The sequence below is a fragment of the Cephus cinctus genome, unplaced genomic scaffold (genome assembly GCF_000341935.2).
Source record: "Cephus cinctus unplaced genomic scaffold, Ccin1 Ccin1_scaffold0401, whole genome shotgun sequence".
Lineage (NCBI taxonomy): Eukaryota > Metazoa > Arthropoda > Insecta > Hymenoptera > Cephidae > Cephus > Cephus cinctus.
In genome coordinates, this window is record NW_014333085.1 from 242,242 (window position 1) to 254,249 (window position 12,008).

Below are 12,008 nucleotides of genomic sequence, written 5' to 3' on the forward strand. Positions count from 1 at the left end.
AAAAAAAAACCCCCCCCCCCCCTTTCAGCATGAATATTCGCACGATCCCTGTACCACCTTGACAAGTCGAAACATCCGAGAAATAAGGTTCCCGTACCAAGCACCGTAAGTTGTCGCAAGTATCTTATTAAACGGATCATCGATCCTCCCACCGTCTTAACAATCGACTAACATTATATTAAGATACTTTTAAATACTCCTTACAAATTCGACCGTGACAATAATGCCGTAACATAAGTGGATACAGTATCATTAATCTAGAGTCACGCAAAGTTATTTGCTATTGTAACGCCTGCATTATTAATACACTGTAAATATATACAGAAATTTATCAGCTTACCTTTGCACTTAACCCCGACCTTTCCGGTGCCCCAAATGTAATCTTCACCTGTAATATAAAAAAGAATATTTATTAGGCTACTTTTTTTTTGCATGAACATCAAGTTCACGCAAACAAATAATAATCCAACAAAAATGTTGCACTTCTCGTTTGTTAATAGCAAAAATTCTTTATCTGAGCTGGATTGGCTTATTTCTTATCGCAATTCCACGTGACCGATAATGGCAATAAATATAACATTAAAAATGAACGATAATAGATTAATAATAGATTTCTCATTCCGAAAGATTATATAGATAGAGAGAATGCGTATATACGGATACGTTTTCATGGAAAACTACACTGCATTAACCAAACTATAAAGAGTATCTTTGAAGTATATTTTATTTTGCAAAATGCTTTGAAAAATTACTTCTATATGCGGCTGATTTGGGGTGGAATATGAACTTACAGTGAACGCAGAGAATTGGTGTAACGAAATAAACGTCTGCGAGGGTGTGACCATTCTGGTTGGATTCAGTACTCGGCGTCTCGACTACATAAGCTGCAATCATATGAATTGTCGAATCATCATTAATGCAAACTACTCGTCAATGTAATAGCAAGACATTGATAAATTACAAAATTGAAAACGCTCATTAACGTTATTAATCTCAAGGTACAATGCATACAATTTATCTTACCGAATGGTCCATTGCTGAGCGTTACGTAAGGCGAATCTTCTTCGTTATGAGTGTCCAGATACGGCGATATACCTCCTTTCAGCATTAGGACTTCCTCGTATGTACCTAAAATATAATGATTCAAGATAACATCATTTTTGCTTTTTATTACTCTTATTAATTAAGGGCTCTTATAGGATGTCATCTAAATCATACCAGCTGTGAAGTCTTCTCTGTAGATACGCCTTTTGCAGAGATATGTAGAAGTTGTTTAAATTATTATTACTTTGATCAAGCAACCAAGTTTTTTTTTTAGCAATAATGTCTTCACAGTAGGCAAGACTATTAACAGGTGATTATGTATTATTGTAACTTTGATAGTTTAGGGCATATTTTTCAAAAGATTGTGCTGCTTTCTCAAATTTCTCACTCTCTGACAATTACACATCCTTAATCAATTTATCATTTTAGAATTAGATGATAGGCTATATTGATTCTAGCTTTACAGTATATTTATTGTTAAGGAATTATTGAAAAATGTCCAAAGCTGCTAAAGCATCCTTCGGTTAATCACAGAATCATTGTATTAATCTTAATAGCTATGAAAATATATATCCTCTGATGTAAGATTAATTTGATCAGCTGTCATTAGGATTCCAGTATAATGCAAATATAAACACTCCTGTTGCCTCTATTCTTCCCACTGATTTCATAGTTTTAAAACATATTTTGTACAATTACAAAATTTTGTGGCATAAATAAATTGATGTACTTTATGTAATTTATATTCTTGTATGCAGAACGTCTATTAAAATGATAAATAATGATATTCAAAAAACGTTTAGTTAGCACTTTTACACATTTGGCAATGATGTATGAATTATACACGTATTACAAGTATTATTAAAATATTGGGCTTATTCATGTATATATATTTTTTACACTGACTTCTTTGAACACAATGACAATTATTCACGGTATCTAAGTATTTAGTATCTAGAATCTCATTTTCACCATCTTCTCAATCAAAAACTTGCTCAGTCTCTGATGCGTCTTTGGAGTACATTTCCGCTCACAAATATATCTTACTATTATACAAAAGCCACCTGGTATATACTTTATCCACGATTCACAATTGTAGATCCAAACGTATTCCACAAACAATGTACTCTGAAATATGATAAATCAAACAGTTATGTACAATATCTAGAACTTCAAGATCAGCATTACGTAGTCATCATAAGAATATGCTAACCTTTTATATATCGAAACTTAACTATTTTTGTAATTCTCAATAAAATTCATCAGATACTAGCAGAGGCGGTGAAAAGAGGTGTGACAGGGAAAATGTAAAGTATAAAGAGGAAAGAGGATATGAGGTTTCAAAAAAGGGAATGAGATAAGGAGAATACAAAAGAGACTACAAAGATGAACACCAAAATATCAAAAATACGTTCAGAAGTTTTCTCAAGAGATTCAAAAGTTAATAAAAAAGAAGAACGTCCTCAATAATGAAAAACACAAGATACTAAACCATATCCTGTCAACAAATAGAGTAAATCTATAGAAATACAGTAAAGATCACATGGTGACGTTTATAGGCCTACAAGACAACATCCACTTCAGATGAATACTGCAAATAATATTACTCTTAACAAGTTCAGGAATTACACTCACCGTTATATATTTTTGGGAAAAAATTCTTCATTCCGGTACCCTAATCGGATCGCGATAATGCCGTGATCCCAGGAAATTTCGCTAGCTTCAACCAAGCTAAAGAATGAAACGTTCGGCAAGTTTATAACACGCGTTTCAATAAGCACTCGATCTCTGTTTCTTTGTGATATTACGGTCTTTCTTCTTAAGATTCGTCTTGGTCTTCTCGAGTGGAGAAATAATTTCACACGAAAACGTTGGAAAATCTCTGAATGACAACAAGTTTCCCGTGGTCACAACACGGCTGAACACGGTTAGGCCACAGCAGGCCAGAGTAGACAGCAGGAGTCGCCACCAACATTGCTACGGATCGTCACGATCTACAGTATCGGCCATTATGATTATGCTGGATTGTGCACATAATGACCAAGTGCACTTTTTAAACAAGAATATATTTAAAGCAATATTCATAGCAATTAAATCGAAAATGTGTTCCTTAGAAACCTCAGAAATTTAATATAATTCACTGCTAATGAATATAGTCAGAATTAGTATTAGTGGAAAAAAATTAAGACAACACTAAACATTATGACAGAATTCTTTGTTATTCAAAGGGAGAATTATAAATAATTTATTGCTGTTAGGAATATTGTATTATTTATTCAGGCTTTTCTGGAAAGGAGACTTTGGCTTTTCCAGTTGCTTCTGCTTCTATCTTGTTTGCTCTGTTAGATCGCAAGACAGCTCCTGGACTTGGATAAGGCCTCATTTGATATAATGGTCCTGATGCTGTTGTATCTGCACCGGTCTTGGCTTCGTTGTGGCGAACTAAGCCATCTGACCATTTACCTCTAAACAAGAGCATTGTTTTTCAACAATAAATACTAATATTATCCAAAAACATAGTTCTGTTGGTAAATAATGTACGAACCTAGGAATATCACTGTAAGATGCGGGGTCCATAGGATCCAAGGTTCTGTCCTTTTTGTCTTTGTTTTCCACCCTTTGAACTCTACGGTTGTCAGTATTTTTATATCTCTCCCGACTTTCAGATTTTTGTTCCTTCTTATTGTCAATCTCATCTATCTGTAAAAGACAGTCATTTTTATACTTTCTTCTTAGATTGAAAAGGATATGGCATAATATATAAAAAAGACTAACTTCCATAGATTCCTGGTCACTACCACTATCATCACTTGACATATTGTCATCTTGATCAGCAGCTTTAAGATGTAGTTCTTCACGTAATTGAGAGGCAGGTTGAGATATTTGACATTTTGGATGAGCTGGAGGTAACCATGAAACTAAATCTGAAGCCCAATCCCAATAATAATGCTGTCCACTGTAAAAAAAGTGATAATGTTAATGGTTGATTATACTTACCATTCAACAAATTATAGAATAAGAGCTACTTACGATCCTGGATCATATACAGATTTCCAAGTTTCAGGTAATGGATACTTCTGAATTAAGCGAGTCTGGCACTTTAGATATTTTTCACATGGTTGCAAATGTCCAACTCCCCATAATTCCTTACATTTTTTGTTACATTCATGATAAATATTATACTTGTTCGGGCAACCACTGTATCCCTGTAAAAAAAAATAAATATTAAGATCGTGCATCCACAATTCTATCAGGAAGAACAGCAAATAATAATAGTCACCATAAATTTTTGAGAAAGATCAATTTGATTTATTTCATCTTTAGCATTGTCGTAATCTTCAGCAATAACTTCCTCGTGAACCTTCTTCTTTGATTCTCTTTTTGCTGATTCTATAAATATTAAATAATAAATTTAGCTCATGTAAAACAGTGATAACAAAGTCAATAGTAAATTAGAAATTTCACCGTGTTTTTCTGCACCGGATATAAGGCCTCTTTTTGCAAGTCGTGCAGCTAACGCAGCAGGAAGAGGCATCCTGGATAGTTTAATAATCTGCGTGTATAAATTAAGCGACGAGAAGGAGTCGTAAATATTGAAATTGGTGCGTTGTTAACCTTCCTTTCTTTCGTTTATAGCTATTATTCCCAATGAGCAAAGAACATAAGTATATTACCAGAGATGAGTAGGGAGATGCACAACGCTACCGTCTTAGGCGATACCAAAATCATGGCACTAAATCATAGCGGCGAGTCTGGAAGTAGAATTTTGTGATCATCGTCTCCGTCGACAATGCGAATTCCGTTGTAGCCGAGCTAAACGTGAACACGAACGCGTAGCTTGGCGAGCAGAGGTTCTCCGCTACTCACCGCTGGTTCCCAAAGCAACCCTTAGAACGAGACCGAGAAATATAGAGCTTTTCTGATCGGCTGAATTAGTTATTTATGTATCTTGAGCGAACCTCGCTTCTTTTCGCCGCAGTGTGTATCGTAGAGAGAGGGGGATGCTCTTCCCCTCTCTCTACTGTAGACGCTCAGGCGAAAACAAGCGAGAGTTTCGCTCAAGTTACGTTAACAATTTTTCTGCGCGAGCGGCCGTATCGGGCGATCCTTTCTCCTTCTCCTACATTGCTCCTCTCCGACGCTGTTGCTGCCGCGTTGCAATGACAAAAGACTTTTCTCCTGCACTGCAATAACTTCTATTTCGGTGCACTAGATAGAAAACGAAAAAACCTAGCGTTATTGCAGCGCAGGAGCGGGAATCAATGGCTTTACACATTTACCCGACTCTGCACGATGTTCGCCCGATTACGGACGCGAGCGCTGAAAAGTATTTAAACTATTCAAAGCGCAAACGGACTTCCAATAACGCGCGAAAGCGCGTGTGTCGCTCTGGTATGTATGTATGTACTATACAAGTAACTTTTAGACGTTACCGCCAGCGTACGTTAAGATGTCTACGAATATTTACAGAAACATTCAAATACAATTTGCAAAAAAAACAATACTTGCATAAGTGAAGATGATTAATTCAACTACCCACTAACAAATTATTCAGTCTTTAAGTAATGATACTATTAAGGGAATCAATATAAAAAATATAGATATTACTACCATATAAATAAATGAAAAAAGGATGATACATTGACGCATTCCTTATGAAGATTATGCCTTTACTTAACGTGCAGTGTATGAAGTATGGATTATTCAATCAATTTGCACTGCTGTATGACTCATTTTCTTCGTGTCCTCAAGTTACGCGTTGAGGAAGACGGTGCTGGTGACGGTGGAATATTCTACAATGTTAATAAACAGTTAATGATTTTATACCTTATATAATGTGCTAATTATTATATATTAATAATAACAAGTTGTAGCCACCTCACATCGATCAATATCAGCACATGCGTCATCCGATTGAACAAATAATTTCTTTTTACGCATCGTTCGCTTTTTCTCTAACGTTGATTCAACCGAGGGTGGGGGTAACGCTGCTCTTCTAGTTATTCGTCTAAAACAATATAGTTTTTAAATATAGCATACCAAATTTTCTAATTTCATTGTTTAAAGATTATATCTTACCTTGACTCAGAGCCCGAACATTCTGTAATGACCTCGGTATAGCTTTCTGATGAAACTGTCAAATATTCCTTCTTAGGTTTTCGCCTAGATCGGGATTCATGGATAACAACGTCATCGTCCGATGTATTTTCACGCGTATCTTTTATCTGGACCGCCAATTTACTTAACTAATTTAGAAAAATATATTCTCATTAGCTACAACATCTATCTAATTTTGTGTCTATATACAACTGTTGCTCACTTACTCTCTCTTGAGCTTCTTCATAACGCATTTTCATTGCTTTAAGATTATCCTTTAGTGTTTTTATTTCTATCTTGTTCGGGGTTTCTCGTCGGAACAATTCTTGATATCTCATTACCTGTTAATTAAAGTACAGATAAAGAAGTTAATATAGTGGTATTAATTGCAGTATCGTTACCAATTAATATACTTGTTTTTTTCGGACCTCTCTTTTCTGTCTTTCGATTTCTTCTTGCTGCGATTTCACCAGATTATCATATTTGACAGCAGTTTCTTCTCTATTCTTTCTAAAAGCTTCCATCTCACGATCTTTATCAGCAAGACTATTCTTTAATTCGTCATTCATCTTTTTTAACTGTTCATTTTCAATCTGACGCTCTTGAGAACTTTGTTGCAATAAATCTAAAATCTTGACATTTTGTTCGTATTGTTGTAGGCGAAGTGTCATGGTTTCGATTTCACGATGACACAGTTGCTTTTCTGTTTCAGTATCTTTGTATAATGATTCCATTTTTGCCAGAGCTTCTTTCGTTTCAGTTAATTGCTTTAACACATGCTTCATTGATGCTTCCATTTCTTGGTCTGTCTTGGAATCGGCATTTAGCCGAATCATATTTTTAAGTTCTAAAATCATATAAATATGCAAAATTTCTTAATGTAAACGTACTGGCAAACCACAGCAAATATTCACCTTTTTGCAGATTCGCAATTTCATTCTCCATTTCTTGCTCTTTGGTTGTCGTCTCTTGTGATTTTTTCGACTTTGTTATGTTTTCTTCCAATTTCGTTATTCGTTCTAGATACGCCTCCAGGCACTGTCGTTCAATATTTATTATCATTAAAAAATAATACAGTGGACTCTCTCTGATTTTTCGCACCACGATTCTTTCTTTAAAAATTCAGCTAGGCGGAAAATGTATAGTTTTCCTTCTCTCATTCCCACTTGCACGTTTACATGAACAAGAATAGCTAATGTCAAGGTAAGAGAAAAGCTCTACAAAGAACCCCGGGATGCAAAATTAGAGAGAGTTGATTGTTGACTTATTTAAAAATTTCATTGCATTTCAGGTAAAATTATATTCTATTATAATAAAATAAAAGAAACAATTACCTGGGCTTTAATTTCATATCTTTCATTTGCCGCACTTACTTCTTTTTGCAATTTCTCTATTACGTTCTCATAATGCATCTCCTATAGAACGCCAAAAGTGAGTTAATAATATGAAAAACCAGTCGCAATTATAAAAACAATAATAGCAATTACCTTTGATAATGCGTTACTCAGTTTATCATGGGCCATCGCTAGATCCTGTGAACGGAGAAAATTGGTCAATGTAACGTTTATGCTAATAAAAGTTCTCAAAATATACCCGGGTATATTGAATTTCTCTCTGATGCGACTCTTGCTTGCTCTTAAAGAATGAAAAAAAAAATATTTTAATTATTGAAAGAATATTCCGTTCAGTATTCATTCAGTATTGTTCAGTATTCCGATGGAAAATTACCCTTGGGCATACCATTATTTTTTCTTGAAGAAGCTCTTCGGTCTTCAACCGATTTTCAACCTTTTCTTCTTGCGACTCGCTTTTAACTTCATCGAGAGTCAGATATTTGATATTCAAATGCTCGACACTCTTGTCTTGGAAAGACCTAGGAGTGGATTTCTTATCGTGATCAATTACGATCTCCTGTAGTTTGGCCAAATCTTCCAACAGAGCTATTTTATCAGTTTCTAACTGACTAATCTTACTCTGCATTTCTACAATAATAATTTCTGCGTCGATTAACTTTTTTGTTTGGAACTCAACTCGATCCTCAAGAATTTCCACAGCTTTGGTTTTCTCGGGAAGATGAATATTTGCGTGTTCCAGTTGCTCTTCCAGTTCAGCAATTAGGTCCATATTTTCAACAACAGTTTCGTTCTGCTCTTTCAAGCGATTTTGCATCTCCCTTGCATCGGTTGTTATGGTGATATATTCGTCCTTAGCTTCGTCAAGGAACATCTTCAGACGCTTAATCTGCTCATCCTTTTTTGCTAACAGAACCTTCAGTTCTGCTATATAATTATGCGCCTCACCGTTAGAATCCTTTTGTGCTGCTTCTAAAAGGTTTTCGCGATTCTTCAGCTCTTCTTTCACTATAGCCAATTCGAATGTAGCTTTACTCTTATCAGCGGATAGTATATCCTTCGATTCTCGTATTTCCTTTACTGCTTTTTTCAAAGCTGCGATTTTTGCTTTCAAGCGGGTATTTTCTAACTCTAAATCCTCATTATCCTCGTTATCGCTCTCATCGTTTATGTCAGAACGCATCCTTTTTCCTTTCCCCAACTGGACGAGTTTATTTTTGTAAAAATTTTCGGTTCTTGCTACAGACCATTGAAGTAAGCAGTCCTGTTGCTCCTCTACGCTTTTAATACGGTTCCTGCAAATGAATTGATACAGCACTAATGAATTTTTGTAGGCAGATGGACTTTCACTGCCTTATAAAATTTATAATAATCTACAGAACATATTGAACGGATAACATAGAAATTTGGAATTCTTTAAGTACCTCCATTCCACTTCCATTTGAGACATTGTAGCAGTAAAAGTTTCAGCCATTTCCTGTCGAATTTCCAAGTCCCTGTTTAAAGCTGATGAACGTAAAAATTCGATTTCTCTTTTTAATTTTTTATTCTCATTTAAGGCATCTTCGTAGCGCTCAAGGTAAATGTCTTCATAGGATTTTTGTAATGCTGCAATTGGCTCCTTCTTTTCACCTGAATAAACAAAAGTAATTACATTAACGTTATAAAATACATAACTTAGCCTGAAATAAACAAGGAACTACTCCTCACTTACTTATACTATCTAAATCTGTCGTATCCCAATCTGTAGGAATCTTGATGCTTTGCGTTACAATTTGTGAAAATCTTGACGTTCCTGTTTTCCGCTTTATCTCCTTTGGTTCAATAATTATCTTTTTAGCGATAGCAGAAAAGTTCAGGACATTTTGTGTTTCAATGTATGAATCTGGTGAAGGGTTGACATTTACTATCAGAACTAGACGTTCTTTGCCAGATAAAGTTTTCTGAAAGAGTCTCGTCAACTTGGATTCACGAAAGGGCCCCATAATTTCCTGCTTTTGCTTTACGATTTGTCCTTCATAGATCGACTTAAGACATCTACCAAGGACTAGCAGACTTGTGTTAATGTTCTGGGCTTCTTTTAAACGATCGCCTACATTCAGAGTCTTCTTTAACCTTTCAGATCCTGCCAAGTCGCAAAATGAAAACCTAAATTATAAAAAGTCAATGTGTGAAATTTATCTGGGTGTGTTAAATTTTGATTTATAAACTGTTGTGTCATCACTTACGTGCTTAGTTCAACCTTTTCAGAAGCGTTTTCTGCATGGTACTTTAAAAGCTTGATTGTAAATATACAATGAGATCGTGAACTTCTTGAATTCAATGCTGTAGTGGCAACTTTTAGGTTGTGCTGACCAGCCATTAAAATTTGATATGCTTCAGAGCCAGAATTAACGCTAATTGTTTTTAAACCTTTAATGAATGCTCTACCATGATTATCAGTGGCGAGCTTTAGTGGTATTCTTCTTTTTTGAGATTCAACTGATAAAAGATCATAGATTGTTTCGTTATAAATTTCGGCAAAAGACACCCATACTGAGTATTGAGCATTGACAGAGACATTTTGTCGTTTTGGATATTCCTGCTCAAGTAATTTCTGCATTTCCTTGTATGTATTCACACACTGATTTCTGTCAATCGGTGATAGACATAAAAGTTTGGTTTTAAATTCAATTTCTTGAAGGCGCTCGCTTGAATTTAAACATATCACATCACAATAATGTATAGGCTTATAGCATGGTACAGATGTTGGATCAATGTTAGAAAATACAAAATCCAAACTACGTGGAATTATGCCAGGTGACACTGTAGTACCCTGCAATGTATATGACTTCCCAGAATTAGTTGTTCCATAAGACATGACTGTTGAATTTTGACCATCCAAAAAATCAACCATTCGCTGTTTAATCGCGTGTTCGAAAAGTTCGAATTGTGATATTGTAGATGAAAATGTTTGCGTGAATGTGAATTTTCGGCACACCGTATCATTGTTTTTTGCCCTTTTCAGACAGCTAGTATTTGTATCCATGAGAGGTAGCTTTGTTAAAAGCGTTTTTGCATTAAGAATTGTGTATGCTTCTTTTTGCTCCTCCGTCAATTTGATCCTTTTTGGGTATGGTTTGAGACGCAAATAGACTTTTACAGTTTCAGATAATGGTGATAAGAATGAAGTGGTATGCCTTGAATCTGTTTCCTCATCGTCACAGGGTGATATGAGATTTTCCTTTAATCCATCAGTAATTAATGATCTCCTTTGACCATATGCTAAAATACTAGGATCTCTGCCAAATAAATATGACATCTCTTCTTGCTCTGTCAGATTTTCTGATGGTCGGATCGAATCTAATGTATTCTCCATCTGTATAAGAACATCATTTACTAATTATAATATCTATTATTGATTGCGACAAGTACATAATGCATTCTGTATAAAAGGTACCAGAATGGAATAAGTATCCATTTTATAAAAAATAAAAGGGTTTATATTTTGACATGCCTAATCCAGTTAAACAGCAATATTTCCCAAAGCAAATAGATAAATTAATAAGCTCATTAAGGATTTCGCAAATAATGAAATCAGTTTTCTTGTAACTGAAAATGACAGTAAACATAAATAGGAATTTGATTCATGTGAGACAGATTTATACTCAGTACATAGTACATACTCTTTTCATAACGACTCTCTTAAAGAGTTATATTTGACATTGTTCATTATTCTCTCCTTGTGCTCTTCACATTTTCATAGAGAACACTTGTAGATTATCAAAATTCGTTTAATTTTATATAATGTAATATAAAAATATAATAATTAAAATAGAATTAACTTGTGCATTCTTACAAAACGTAATGTTGGAGTAAATTTTTAATCTTAATACCTTTTCCGTAGACATATTTTCTTCTTCCTTATAGCATGCAATTATTCTCAAAAAATGATGCAACTAGCTAAACACTAAAATGGCCCTAAGTACTTCTCCCTAAGGATCAACCCCAATCAAGTCTGATTACCTCACACAGAACTGTACGGAACAGCGGTTATTTTTCCTATTTCAAAATATGATGAGTGTGTTGCTTTCTTCCCATTGGCGAGCAATATTGGAAAGGAAATTTCAACTTCCTGACGTTACCGCCAGGACATTCCTTCCTTCCTTCCTTCCTTTCCCCTTATGTCTGACTCCTCCAATGAGATGTGCCAGACCGCCAAGGCATTCTGTCCTAACTGCATCCTGCATCCTTCTCCTCCGCTCTTGTGCTTCGACATCCTTTTCAGCTGTGCTCTATTTTCCCTGTCATTATTTTCCTAAGGAATGGACGTCTCTACGATGGAGCTAAGCACGTAATTTCTGAGGAAATATTACATAATGGCAATGATAAGAACGGATCCTCTCCAACCTACGATCTACGATGACACCTGAAGCTGCTGACTGCTATTGGCTGTCTCTAACAGAGTTCGATTAAACAAAAATATAAATATGTTGTATCTATTGTATATGAGTAAACTATAAGTAACATTCAACA

The 12,008-nt window shown here is 35.1% G+C and overlaps 3 protein-coding genes and 1 long non-coding RNA gene across 10 annotated transcripts in view; 1 reads left to right on the forward strand and 3 right to left on the reverse strand.

Moving 5' to 3' along the window:
- Nucleotides 1-3,110, reverse strand: part of LOC107267349 (phosphatidylinositol 3-kinase regulatory subunit alpha) — a 37,183-nt gene extending 34,073 nt beyond the window's left edge. For 2 of the 4 annotated variants that reach the window (XM_025084644.1, XM_015738924.2), the window contains exons 1-5: nt 2,680-3,110; nt 1,219-2,172; nt 1,024-1,128; nt 792-884; nt 341-388 (exon numbers count right to left, since the gene is read on the reverse strand). In XM_025084644.1, the coding sequence (XP_024940412.1) occupies nt 341-388; nt 792-884; nt 1,024-1,108 (226 nt within the window). In that variant the 5' untranslated portion in view covers nt 1,109-1,128; nt 1,219-2,172; nt 2,680-3,110. Of the gene's footprint in view, nt 1-340; nt 389-791; nt 885-1,023; nt 1,129-1,218; nt 2,173-2,257; nt 2,406-2,679 lie in introns of those variants that run through there. The other 2 variants (XM_025084643.1, XM_025084645.1) reach the window with 2 other exon arrangements.
- Nucleotides 3,111-3,243: 133 nt separating this feature from the next.
- Nucleotides 3,244-4,770, reverse strand: LOC107267358 (polyglutamine-binding protein 1). Of its 2 annotated transcripts, XM_015738959.2 has the most exons (6): nt 4,510-4,767; nt 4,325-4,434; nt 4,075-4,250; nt 3,820-4,000; nt 3,590-3,744; nt 3,244-3,509 (listed from the first exon to the last, which is right to left on the reverse strand). In XM_015738959.2, the coding sequence occupies exons 1-6, from the start codon at nt 4,577-4,579 to the stop codon at nt 3,317-3,319; spliced, it is 885 nt and encodes a 294-aa protein (XP_015594445.1). In that variant the 5' UTR covers nt 4,580-4,767; the 3' UTR covers nt 3,244-3,316. The 2 variants fall into 2 exon arrangements, with proteins under 2 accessions (XP_015594445.1, XP_015594444.1); XM_015738958.2 differs by having other exon boundaries at nt 3,590-4,000; nt 4,510-4,770.
- On the reverse strand, nt 4,648-11,809 carry LOC107267350 (kinesin-like protein KIF20A). Of its 3 annotated transcripts, XR_003059581.1 has the most exons (14): nt 11,369-11,809; nt 9,722-10,851; nt 9,208-9,641; nt 8,918-9,125; nt 7,882-8,788; nt 7,629-7,673; nt 7,476-7,556; nt 7,056-7,179; nt 6,570-6,988; nt 6,369-6,482; nt 6,124-6,290; nt 5,923-6,052; nt 5,719-5,837; nt 4,648-4,796 (listed from the first exon to the last, which is right to left on the reverse strand). XR_003059581.1 is itself a non-coding variant. In XM_025084646.1 (13 exons), coding segments are annotated over exons 1-13 (3,771 nt in total). In that variant the 5' UTR covers nt 11,384-11,809; the 3' UTR covers nt 5,585-5,835. The 3 variants fall into 3 exon arrangements, 2 of the variants coding, with proteins under 2 accessions (XP_024940414.1, XP_015594412.1); XM_025084646.1 differs by lacking the exon at nt 4,648-4,796 and having other exon boundaries at nt 5,585-5,837; nt 5,928-6,052; XM_015738926.2 differs by lacking the exon at nt 4,648-4,796 and having other exon boundaries at nt 5,585-5,837.
- Nucleotides 5,306-12,006, forward strand: LOC107267363. Its single transcript, XR_001537599.2, has 2 exons — nt 5,306-5,436; nt 11,796-12,006. It is a non-coding gene; the product is annotated as an uncharacterized LOC107267363 (long non-coding RNA).
- The last annotated feature ends 2 nt before the right edge of the window (nt 12,007-12,008 follow it).

Coding starts and splice junctions, on each gene's coding strand:
- LOC107267358 (XM_015738958.2), bottom strand. CDS start 4,579: ATGCCTCTTCCTGCTGCGTTAGCTGCACGACTTGCAAAAAGAGGCCTT. Junction 4,251..4,324: donor ATCTTTCTCAAAAATTTATG/GTGACTATTATT, acceptor TTTTTTTTACAG/GGATACAGTGGTTGCCCGAA. Junction 3,510..3,589: donor TCTTACAGTGATATTCCTAG/GTTCGTACATTA, acceptor GCTCTTGTTTAG/AGGTAAATGGTCAGATGGCT.
- LOC107267350 (XM_015738926.2), bottom strand. Junction 6,291..6,368: donor ATGAAGAAGCTCAAGAGAGA/GTAAGTGAGCAA, acceptor TTTCTAAATTAG/TTAAGTAAATTGGCGGTCCA. Junction 5,838..5,922: donor CTGATATTGATCGATGTGAG/GTGGCTACAACT, acceptor TTAACATTGTAG/AATATTCCACCGTCACCAGC.